Source organism: Dipodomys ordii, unplaced genomic scaffold (genome assembly GCF_000151885.1).
Source record: "Dipodomys ordii isolate 6190 unplaced genomic scaffold, Dord_2.0 Scaffold821, whole genome shotgun sequence".
Lineage (NCBI taxonomy): Eukaryota > Metazoa > Chordata > Mammalia > Rodentia > Heteromyidae > Dipodomys > Dipodomys ordii.
The window spans coordinates 30915-43765 of NW_012268037.1; the positions used below are offsets into that span (position 1 = coordinate 30915).

The following is a 12851-nucleotide window of genomic DNA, read 5'->3' on the forward strand; positions in this document are numbered from 1 at the left end:
TCTGTTTGTGTTTTTCCACAGGACCAACAGGATCCGGTTTGGGTACCTGAAGGACTCATTAGGAGGGTCCAAGGAGAAGAAGCACAAGATGCAAGGGGTGGTGATGATTCTTCTGATCGCCCTCACAACGATACAGCCTGTAAGACCAGTGCCGAGATGGAGGATCCTTTCCGTGTTCCCGAGACTGATGCCCTTATCTTTTAGGCAATTGGACTGGAGAGTTTGACAGCTGTGGATCATTTGAAGGAGGGGGTGGGAGTGGGCTCCCTTATTGGTATCCTGGCATTGGTGATCTTGCTATGCCTGTGGTGCATATGCCGGATTAGGAGCTCACAGCGCAGGAGTATGGCTATGGTAGTCCAGGCTTTTACTGCCATTGAGGCCGGACAGTCCCCCTACGCGTGGCTTGCCACGTTAAAGGAATAGCACAGGGTGCGAGGCAAACGCACTGCACTTGGGAATCACTCCCTGGCGTGAGCCCAAGAAGAGCATGTTGGATGCAAGTGGGTTGATGCCCAAGATCCCACCTCTGCAAAAAAGGCATCGGACAGGCCTGGTCATCACTGGGGAAGGCGCCCCTCAGGAGAAGATCAGTGCAGGGTCCTCTCATTAATGTTTTAGACAGAGGCCCAACCTCTACTCTTACCTGTTGCTTAACAAAAAAGGGGGAGCTGTGGAGAGTCGGAAGCCGCGACCAAGGACTGCTGCAAAAGCAACATTGTAGCTCCTTGGTTAAAGGTGCTGTCGCAAAAATGGCAGGGCCGCGTGGCCCGGCTCCAACCTAAGATGGTGCTGGCTCCCGCCTTCCGTCTTCCCGGTGACGAGTGCTCTCTGTAAAAAACAACTCCTTATATGGCTATGACTTGGCTCCTAGTTAGCTTCCATGTTTGCAGCCCTATCGGTATATGCCACGTGGCGCTTCGGGATTGGCCATCCAGGAGGCTTATAACCGGAGCACAGAGGCGGAGGGCACGAGAAGCAGGAAGAAGCGGGCAGGAGAAGCAGGAGAGAAGAAGCTGTAAACAAGGTCCTGAATAAATCGCCTGAGAGAAGAACCTGTTGTTGCGTCATCCTTGCTGGTCGAGGCCGTCGAGACAGTTGTCCAATGACCTCAAGGTACCAACTTATCTACAAGACCTGGAAATCTGTAATCTTCTGATCCAATTTGTATGGAGGCTCTTAAATGGGTTTCTTATTTGTCTTCATAAGACAAATTTGAAGCTGTTTCAGAATTATTACTTTATTACATTCATTTTGTAGATGATTTGTTTTCCTTCTTTCAAGGAATTATTTATTCATGTTCTCTTTTGATTCATTCAGATGTTTATTTGGATGCTCTTTCATTTCTTTTAATCATTCTTGTGAACTTTTAGTCTTGGATTTTATCACTTCCCTGGCATTATTGTGAGTTGGTTGACTTTTGGAGGCTTCATGTTGACAATTTTTTATATTTCCAATTTTTTCTACTTTGTGATGTGCATTTTGTCCATGTTAGATTGGAAATTTTTGTATCCACTAAGTTTTTCAGTTGACATATTTCCAATGACTGGGCAGGGAGTGATAGCAGGTTTCAGGTATAATTTTTTACTACTGGACTAGGGGTGTAGCTCAGTAGCTGCGCATTTGCCCCAAGTGGTAAAGGACCCAATTCTAGTGAGAGGCAAGAGAATTATCTGCTGTAACAACTACAACTGACAGATATATCCAATAGGGTAACACAATGTTAAGTAATTAAGGGGGAAAAAACCAAAGACATTGAGACTACAAATATACCAAATAAGGGTAGGAAAGGAAGGAAATTAGGAGGAATTACAGTACTCAGTAGTGTAAGAAATACTGAGAAATAAAAACGGCAGCAGATAACCAGGTGATGTTGGCCTAGGTCTGTCATTGTAGCTACTCAGGAGGCTGAGATCTCAAAATCAAGCCTGCCCTGGAAGGATGGTTGGTAAGACATTTATCTCCAAATAACCATCAGAAAACTCCAAGTGTACCTGTGGTACAGTACTAAAGTTGAGCAGAAGAACTCAGGGATAGCATTTAGGTCCTGATTTCGAGCCCCACAACTGAGAAAAAAAAAAGCCACTGATGTGGGAAATGTACTTAGAAGAAGGAAATGTAAGTAGAGAGACAAATGCAATAAGAATAAAGTGACAATGCAAAACAAAGGAATAATAAAACTTAGCAAACAATGCATAACTATGACAATAAAGAGTTGGAAGAGGTTAAATTAAAATAAGAAATAGAGAAAGAAAAAACATGTAAAGAAATAAAAATGAAGGAAGGAGAGGAAGAAAGAAGGAAGAGGGGATATATATCTCTCTATATTTACATATAATATGTATCTAAATTTAAAAATATGTAACACACATATATTAATCCACACACCAGTGGCCTGTGCCTATAATCCTATTCAGGAAACAAAAATCAGAGGGTCAAGGTTAGGAAAGTCTGTGAGACCATCATCTCCAATTTACCATACACACAAAATAAGGAAAACAGAAAAAAATAGGAAAAAAGTGGAGATGTGGCTCAAGTGATGAAGTGTTAGCAGAAAGCTCAGGAAACAGTATTCAGGCCCTGAGTTCAAGCCCCAGGACCAGCTTACACATAAAATAACTAAGCCATCAAGAAAAAGGAGGAAGAAACAGAGGGAAAAATTTGATGAAGAATGTGTTAGACTTCCAGGCCCCTAAGGATGCTAATCTCATGAGCCACAGAGCAATGTCTTCATTAGTACCAACTGTTCTTCCTTCCTTCCTTCCTTCCTTGCTTCCTTTCTTCCTCCCTCCCTCCCTCCCTCCCTCCCTCCCTTCTTCCTTCCTTTCTTCCTTCCTTCTTTCCTTCCTCACCTTTTGTCAGTTATGGGGCTTGAATTCTGGGCCTGGGTGCTGTCCCTCAGCTCTTCAGCTCAAGGCTAATGCTCTACCATTTAAACTACTATACCTCTTCTGGTTTTCTGGGGATTTATTAGAGATAAGAGTCTCACAGATTTTCCTGCCTGGGCTAGCTTTGAGCCATGATCCTCAGACCTCAGCCTCCTGAGTAGCTAGGATTACAGACATCAGCCACCAGCTCCTGGCCCAACTGTTATTTCTTTGCTTGGTGAGGTCAGTATGTGTGCTACTTCAGCTTCCTGTATTTTCCACCAACCAGAGTGTGTGGTTATAGGGAAACTGAGCTGCACACCAGAGATGCAGAATGTCCCATGGGATGAGCTCTAGCCTGCAGTGTGTCCTCCTCCCAGCCCACTGCCCAGATGGGAAGCAATTTGTACCACCCAGTACAACTTTGACTAGCTTCCAATCCCGCAGAGCTCCCCGCCTCGCTGGCTTTCCTGTGCAGCTATGTTAGATTTCCCAGTCAGCACACAAATAAACAACAGCCCCCCCCCCGGCCCCCACAATCCTTGCTGTGTTCTCTCAGACCAAATGATGGGGTGGGGTTGAGATGTCCACACAAGGTCTTAGACAATGGCTCTCTGCCGTTGGGTTGTGACCAAATGCCTGGGAGATGAGAGAATTTTCTTTTTTGGGGGGTCCGGTTGTCTTTTTTTTTTTTTTATATTACTTATGTGGTGCTGAGGAATGCAACCCAGGGCCTCAGGCATGAAAGGCAAGCGCTCTACCACTGAGCCATCTTCCCAGCCCCGAGATGAGTGTGTGTTTGCTATGCAGATTTCAGGACCTCTGTCCATATTACTGTTTATTTAGCCCAGTTTTAAATAACTCTTGTTCTGTTTCTTCTGTTTCCTCCTTCTGCTCCTCCTTTCTGCCAAAACCTCTTTCCCATTCTGTTCTCAAAGATTCTCTGTGGCTTTTTTCAAAAAATAAGATACACTGCCCCTGAGCTTTTTCTCTCAAAGCTAGTGTTCTACCACTTTGAGACACAGCAGCACTGCTGGTCAATTAGCTGGGGGCCAATTAGCAGCTTTGAATGATTCGATAATCAATACGTGTATATTTATTCAGAATACAAAGGCTAAATGTATACATATATATTATTACATTGTAATAATTAAAAAACCAACAAGGTTATCTTTCAATTAAACATTGAATTATGTTGGAGGGTGAAGTTGTTCAGAGGACATCAGGTGCAGGTAGGAAAATAGCTCAAGGAAGCATCCCATATACAACTGCATTAACTCGAGACATTTTAACTGAATTAAATAAATGTAACAATAAAATTCTGTGGTGGGTGTTTCATAAATTACATTCAAGGGAAAGGAATAAATAGAGTGCTTTTAACTTCTTTCAAATAAGAATATACATGTCCAACGCTTTTAGCACAGTTCTTCTTTGTCACTAAGGAGTACGCATGTTGGGCTATGTCTTCCCTGTGTCTTATAACCAACAGCCATCTCACTCACCTCCACAGTTAGCGTGTCTCTATGATTCTTCATTCCATTTATGCGCGCAGCTCTCCACAGCTCCTTTAAGGCTTCCTGGGGTTTGTTGGTGCTAATCAGCCACCGAGCAGACTCTGCCAGACACCTGACCAAAGACGATGATGGAAATGCAGTCAACTCTCACACGCTCACTTTCACTCCCCCTTCAACCTTCAGATTCCTTTCTCCTTCATTCTCATCCCTTCCATTTATTCAGTGGACCAAGAACTAGCGTCCTGTGTCATGTGTCATCATACCTCGGGAAACAGGAAATGACCTCTGCACATGATACTCTGGGCTTCCGGGAATGCAGGTCTGGAGTCATGCTGACTCCATGGTGAGTTCTGTGAAAATTGACTACCCAGCTCACAGAGCTGGTGTATGAGGGACACTCATATTTCCCTGAAATACGGATACCCCAATTAATTATTATTAATTTTTACTAAATGTCTCATTCAGATGGGAGCCAGTTCTGATCCTCGTGGCTGTGGTAACTTTTGGAACACCAGCAAGATAAATTGGCCTTAGTTTAATGAGGGCACAGAATTACAAAGATTTGTGGAGGACAAATGTGACAATGGATGAGTTTGCTAAAGGACACATGCTGTTTATCTGGATTTTGCTCACAGTATTAATGAAATCGACAGTCACTTCTGAGGATCACTCCTAACTCAACAGGCTTTCTGTCCTGAACTAACACCATAGCCCTTTTTAACTCTCTCAAGTCTCTTAAGGAGAGGAAAGGAAGAGGATCCAAAAAAAAACAAAGGATGTAAGTTGTCCATTCTGCCTATGATTTTCAACTGAGGAATCCATACTGCTCCTTAAATGAGCAATACTAGAGGGACATTTGCTTCTCAATTCTGTCACCTAATATCACCTCCAAAGACAATAACCATCGTGTTTTTTTTTCCCAAACCATATATACAAATGCAAACCATAGACAAAGAAATACCATGTTCAAATATTTTCCCCATGAAAAAAATACATTTGCAAAAGTTCTATTACCATCTTACCAATTAAGTCTACTGGCAAGGACAGCCAAGAAGATCTGTAACATTCAGGAGACATTCATAGGCACTTTTGGGTCATAGAGATGCTTATTCTAGTAATTAGAATAAACACATTCACATTTGAAATTCAAATAGCCTATACTATTTTTTATAACGATAATGAATTTTGTATGTGCTTACAATAAAATGTTTTAATCTCTAATTTGAATATTGTGAGATATATTTTATCTAGTACAGAACCCTCCTGTATTTATTTTTTTAATTTTTTTTGTTTATGTGTTATTGAAGAATTGAACCCAGGGCCTTATAAATGCTAGGCAAGCACTCTACCACTAAGCCACAATCTTAGTCCTAGAACCCTCCTTTAAACAGGAATTTCATCTCATAAATAATTTTTAATATGACTGCATCTGTTGCAATTTGCTGACATAGTAACTTCAAACATAATTCAATTTCCTCAATTTTACCTAACAACACTTTTTGTCCCGTTGCTCAAGTCACACATTGCTATGAATAAGGAGAGCACAATATCAGAAGTTGATCAAGGATCCAAATGAATTTCTTATGTCCTTCATTCAAGATCTCTTCAAAAAGAAAGCTCATACCTTGTGAATGGAAGTAAGAAGAAGACAGGTATAGACAGCGCAAGCTGAAGGTTCTGCCAATTTCGAACAAAATAAGCCAGGCCTCCCAACAATACTTGTCCTAAGCCAAATGAACATAATAATAAGAGCACCGCCATGGCTTGGAATTTGCGTCCTGTCCATTCTACACCTGAAAGACAGCACCAGTGAATTTTCATCACAAACCAAAGTAGAGTATTAAGTTCGCATTTAAGGTGAGGAAAATGCACATGGTGGGAAGAAATACTTACTGAGCACCGTACTGTTTGTTAGGATGACTGTGATGGACAGACCAGCCAGAGAGCGCAGGACACAGTAAAGGAGGAAGGTGGGAACAAAGGCTGCGCATGTGTCAGCAATGGCCAAATTCAGCACACAGATGATGATAATCAGCCTCCTTCCAAACCTGAGGAAAAGACAAAGCTTAGATGGTGGGAACTGGAACAGCTGTTGCACAAAGAAACACAAAGTTTCTTAAAACTACAAATAATCAGAAATAACCAACAGCAATGGCTTTGTTGTTGTTCAAGGCTAATGCTAAGCTACTTGAGTCACATCTGACTTTTTATTGCTTAATTGGAGATGTGTGTCATGGACCTTCTTGCCTGCCTAGCTATGAACCACAATTCTCCAAGCCATGGGGATGGCTCTTTGTTGTGTTTTGCTGGCTTATCAGAGATAATCCTGGGAGACCTGGCTAATTGTATTTGACACATCCTTCAGCTGGCACTGTTTATACCCTTCTTTTTTTTTTGCTGGCGTTGGGGCTTGAACTCAGGGCTTTTGAGCTGTCCCTGAGCTTCTTTTGCTCAAGGCTAGTACTCTACCACTTTGAGCCACAGTGCCACTTGGATTTTTCTGAGTAGTTTACTGGAGATAAGTGTCTCCTGGCCTTTCCTGCCTGGGCTAGATTTGAATCATGATCCTCAGATCACAGCCTCCTCAGTAGCTAGGATTACAGGCATGAGTCCCTGGCACCTATTGGGTCAGTGATTGCATTCATTCAATTGGTATTTAGGCCAAATTTCTAAGCAGTTTAGGTTTTTGTTTGTTTGTTTTGATATTGTCCAGTTGATACTGAGACTAAATTTCTAAGCAGATACTTTTCTTTTGATTTTAGATCTGGTTTCCAACCCCAAATTGCTAGCCTTTGAGAGGGAACCTGGGATCCAGCCTGTGTTCCATTCTAGAAGGCACAAGCCAAAAGACTGGGCCATTAAGACCAATTTTCTACCCTATAAGACATTTTGGCTTGAGTAGAATATCTAAAGAGAGAAGAGGACATCCCAAGAGAGTGTCCAGGCTGGAGCATGACACTCCTGGCTGGAGCACCCCAGTGGAACCAGATGCTCAAGCAGGGAGTCTGGTGAGGATGTGGGGGGTGGGAATTCCATAGAAGGTGATGTAGAGGGAAGGATGTAGAGGGAAGAAGCCTTGTAAGACATAGGGGCGTGGCTCTGTGGGAAGGAGAATGGGAAGAGTCTCTTAAGACATAGAGGGCCTGGTTCCATAGGACCATAGAGGGATGGAGACAGTAGAAAGGTGTGGTCTCCTAGGTGTAGGGGAGAGTGGTTCTGCAGCACTTAGAGCTTGAGGTCATGTAGACCACAGAGGGAGAGGATTCTGATGAGTGTTAAAACCCTTAGGAATGGCTGATGCCTGATCCATTCCCAGAGCTTTTCCAAAGTGAGGCTCTATACACAGGTTTGAGGTTTCTTCCTCTTTCTTAAGGGATCCTGGGATGAGAGACTCAAGAAATTTATTTGTATTCTTGCTCAAATCTGAATTGTACTCTCCTCATTCATTTCTTTGTGTGACTTCAGAAACAGAACAAATAGTACTGGCAGGTAAAATAGAGGAGGCTGAACGAAGTTGGAAAAAAAAACCACACAGATCTTCATATACGTAAACCTGACCTGTGTATACCAAAGGCGCTTCTCCCATTGGTAAACAGTAGTTTAACTACATATTCACAACATAGGAGATAAGTTACAATACTGGAACTTCTAATACATTTAAAACAGGTACTTAAAGACATGGACTTAGCCTATCATATTGTCTACACAATAAAGTATCAAAATCAGATGTGGAACTCTAGGACTGTACATTTCTTGACCAAAGCAATGGGAACACTGGGGAAACAACACATGGGATTTTTCTTATGAGTGGCATCAGAATCATCCTCTGCTGAATTTGGCTTTCTTGGTCGTGAACAACATGCCACTTTCAAGAACAGGAAGGAAGAAAGTCTCAGTGCAGAGCAAAGAATGCTCAGAAAATCTACAGAGGAAAACACTAAACAAGATGAGGAATGAAGAACTATAACAGGGAAAGTCTGTAGAAAAAAAGAAAGGAAAATGGAGTTCTGACTTTCATAGACTTATAGGAAGTCACAAAAGTTTCAGTCAAAATGCAAATATGTATAGATTCGCATGTCGATGACTTATACCTATACTTATGGCTGCTCAAGAGGCTGAGATCTGAGAATCACAATGCAAAGCCTATCCAGCCAGGAAGGTCCATGAGCCTATCTCCACTGAACCATAAAAAGCCAGAAGTGGAGGTGTGACTCAAAAGTAGAGCACTAACCCTTGAGCAAAAATAATGCTCAGGGATAACATTCAGGCCCTGAACTCAAATCCCAGTACTGTCATAAAAAAGCAAGCAAGCAAGCAAGCAAGCTATACTTGATAAACTACATATTAGTTTAGAACTGCATAGGGAAAACACTAGAAGAACCCCTTCTTGAGAGGAGGATGTTGGAATGCTATGTTAGGTGATAAGGAAATTCAGCCAACAATTTATTATATAAGCATTTTTCCTCATTCAAGATTCTACATTTAATTTCTAATATTTTTTTGTTTATGATATATCTCAGTATAGGATATAGACATTATCAACTTAGATTTTATTGAACCTCTTTGGATTTATATGTGGTTTCCCACTGATAGGGCGCATTTTCTTCAAATCTCTATCCATTTCTCTCTTCTTCTGAGACTATCATAACATATATGTAGGTCTGTCTCATGCTATCCCTGAGTCCTTGGTATACTAGCCACCTTTAACCTTCTTTCGTGGAATAGCCTTCTTTTCTTTTCCTTTTTTTTGGTCAGTCCTGCGTTTTGAAATCAGGGCCTGTACACTGTCCCTGAGATCCTTTTTCTCAAGGCTAGTGCTCTACCACTTGAACCACACAATACCACTTTGGCTTTTTCTGAGTAGTTTACGGAAGATAAATTTCATGGACTTTCCTGCCCAGGCTGGCTTTGAACCATGATCCTCAGATCTCAGCCTCCTCAGTAGCTAGGATTACAGGTATGAGACACCAGCACAGGACATTAACTGCTTGATCATTTCTACTGCTTTGTTTTTTCATGTCTATCCATGGATTCTTATACTGGGTCTCAGCTTCCACTGAATCTCTCTAGTGACAATTTTAGTCTATTCATTTCAAGCTTTGATCTCAGATTCTAGTATATGCCTCTCTACAATTCCTAGCTTAGTATTGATATTACTACTTTTCATACATTATGTCTTTATGTCTTCATATATCTTCTAGCTTATCTTTTTGAATATGCTTAAAATACTTGTTTGGAACTGTTTCTCTAAGAAGTTGGATGTCTGTGTTTCTTCAGAGACCTTGGGGCATAGTTTTCTTTGAGTGGACTGTTTTTCTTCTTTATACATTGTGATCTGGTTGTTTTTGAAAACACTTGATTAATATGATAGAGAGATTTGGGAATGTTGTTCCTCTGTCTTTCACATAGTTTTCTGTGTGTGTGTGTGTGTGTGTATGTGTGTGTGTGTGTGTGTGTCTGTGTATGTGTGTTTCCTATTGTGCAAAGATATAGCATTCTATATTGCCTGTGACTTTACCAGCCTTATTCTGCAGACTACTCCTTGTCATTGTGAGCACTAAAGCCTTTTGTCCTTCTGATCATGTTCATCTAAACTTTTGACACGTATTTCTTTGAATGTTCAAAGACATTTTTTGGCAGGCTGGTTTTTTTTAACATAAGAACTTCTGGCAGACAAATTTACTCTGAGTTGAAGCTTCTCCAATGTGTGCATTTAAGATTTCCTTTTTTTGGCTTATTCATGAACTGAGGGCCTGGGCACTGTCTGTGAGCTTCTTTTCTGAAGGTTAGCACACTACTACTTGAGCCACAGCACCACTTCTTGCTTTTTCTAAGTAGTTTATTGAAGATAAATCTCACAGACATTCCTGCCTGGGCTCTCTTTTTATTGTCATCCTCATATCTCATCCTCAGTGCCCAGCTTCCTCTAACAGAGAGTACTGTGAACCAGAAACTCACCTGTCTGTTAAATGGCCACATAGCGTGTTTCCCAAAAAAATCCCAAGTGTCAATATGAATTTACTTATTGAAGTTAGTGACTGAAATTCACACACCAGGTCCCACTGAAAGAGAAGGAAATGAGCACAACAGAGCTTATAGTCTCTCAGTGTAATCTGAGCAAATCTGTCTAACATGACCTACACGTTTCCTTTTTCAACCTAACAAGACTTCTCTCATTTAGGTTAAAACTTAACTGTCTCCAGCAAACTTCCTTTAAACGAATAGGTTTACTATGGAAATGATCCCCTTTAATCCATGTTGAATTCACTGGGGGACCTTAAAGCATTTTCTGAATCCTGACTATCACAGTAAATCCTCCAGATGATTCTCCTAAAAGAACATTGTGAGCATGTAGATTTGCTCAATCTCCAGGAAGTTGCTAATGTATAAACACATTTGTGTAACATGGACTGAGCCTAACATTTATAATGAAACACATGAGTTGCTTATGCTCTGTATTAATAGTGTCTATTTACTATCTACTGTCAAATTCACTAGACTCATTGTATATGTGTCTTGTACTTAATAAAGATGCAGTCAGTATTGGCTAAAAGAAAGAAGAATCACCTTAAAGTGTGGGAAGGATTTGTGTTATTTCTAAACACACAAATCCTGAACTCCTAACTGGAAAATGAAGCTTCCTACCTTGGTCACGATGGTGGAGACGAAGGAGTTGCGGTCATACACCCAGCCGTCCACACAGGGCTCTGTTTCTGCCTCACTCAAGTTCCAGAAGGTGCTGTTCAGGTGGAGGAGCTGCCATTGGGGATGGACAAAGCGCCGGCACTTCTCTGGCCTGAGGTTGGAGTCGAGTGGGATGGAGATTCTCAGCAGGTCCTCCTGGCTGAGGAGCCCAGTGCCATTGTCAGAGAGCGTGCCATTGTCGAGGATGCGCACCCAGCAGCGGTGCTCAGGCACGGCTGCCGTGAAATTCTCCAAGGCAATATGAGGTGAAGCCAAGATATTACATATCATAAGAAAAGCCACTTGAAGGATCTGGAATCTTCCCAGGCTTCCAACTTGATCCAGAATTTCCTGAAAGGCCATTGGGTCTAAATAAATACCTCCAGTGGGAGGCAAAAGTATAAAATCTAGACTGCTTAAGGAAAATTAGTGCCATTTCACGGGATACATGACGGGAGGTTGGTCCTGAACCAACTTCCTTTCTCTTCTGTAGCCAGGCGGTAGAATGAGTATCCTCTCGTGATTATTTTTCAAGTCACAGAAATGTTCCACTGGTTGGCTTTCCCTAATTTTATCTGTTAAAGATCAACTTTCTGGAAAATAATTGTGTCCTGAACAATGTTTCACATTCACCTGTGGACATTGATCTCCAGGTTCCTTGTAACAAACCAGAACTGACCTACTTTTGACATGTACTCTTTCACAAATACATAATTTATAAGACTCAAAAGTGAAGTGCTTTAAATTGTTATTTTTAATTTTTTTGTTGGTTTGAACTCTGGGCCTGGGTGCTGCCCTTGAGCTATTTAGCTCAAGGCTAGCACTCTACCACTTGAGCTACTGCGCCCCTTCCAGTTTTCTGAGTAGCTCATTAGAGATAAAAGTCTCATGGACTTTTGTACCCAGGCTGGCTTTGAACCATGATCTCAGCCTCCTGAGTTGCTAGGATTACAGACATGAGCCATCAGCGCCCAGTAACTTTTAAAATAATTTTTAATATTTCTTAAATGGCAGAAAATGTTTTGAAAAGACTGAATTTTATTAAAAAGAGCTCATGAAAACAATCTCGAGGTACAATTCTTTCTGTTGAGAAATTAGCAAAACAAAACAACACTGAGTTTCTATTTCATCAAAGTTAGAATGGCCATCATCAAGAACATAGACAAAACCAAATATTGGCATGGAGGTGGGGAAAACGAACCCTAATACATTGTTAGTGGGAATGTGAACTGGTATAACCACTCTGGAACACAGTTTGGAGATTCCTCAAAAAATTAAACAGAATTATCCTATGATCCTTTGATACTACTCTTGGGCCTTTAGCCAGAAGATTACAAATATGGATACAGGAAAGCAGCATGTACAACCATGCTCATTGCTGCATTATTCAAGAGAGCCAAGATATGGAAACAAGTCCAGATGCCCTCGATGGATGAATGGCTGGGATGTGGTCCATGCTGGGAGAAGGCAGCAGGCTGCAGCTGTCACTTGGGTGTTGATTCCTCGATGAAGTCTGGAGGAGGCAAGTCTCTTGGACGGAGTCTGGAGAAGTCTCATGAGGCATTGATGAAAACCTGAACAAATGGAAACTCTGACAATTTTTAAACCTAGAATGGCTAGCCTTTGAGAGGGAACCTAGAGGGGGGTCCCCGGGACCCAACCTGCGTTGCACTCTTCAGGGCACAAGCCAAAAAGTAGAGTCAATCTGGTGAGTGAAGGAGAGCTGACCAGGCAGAAGCGGCGTCCCGACTTCCCCCAGAGCCCTCTAGAGAGAAATGGCCAAGCC

At 41.7% G+C, this 12851-nt stretch overlaps 1 protein-coding gene across 1 annotated transcript in view; it reads right to left on the reverse strand.

The window, feature by feature from the left end:
* Positions 1 to 11581, reverse strand: part of LOC106001913 (solute carrier family 22 member 9-like) — a 26618-nt gene extending 15037 nt beyond the window's left edge. The window contains exons 1-5 of the mRNA XM_013036855.1: positions 11027 to 11581; positions 10340 to 10443; positions 6275 to 6429; positions 6006 to 6174; positions 4370 to 4493 (exon numbers count right to left, since the gene is read on the reverse strand). Of these exons, the coding sequence (XP_012892309.1) occupies positions 4370 to 4493; positions 6006 to 6174; positions 6275 to 6429; positions 10340 to 10443; positions 11027 to 11428 (954 nt within the window). The 5' untranslated portion in view covers positions 11429 to 11581. The remainder of the gene's footprint in view (positions 1 to 4369; positions 4494 to 6005; positions 6175 to 6274; positions 6430 to 10339; positions 10444 to 11026) is intronic.
* Positions 11582 to 12851: the final 1270 nt, after the last annotated feature.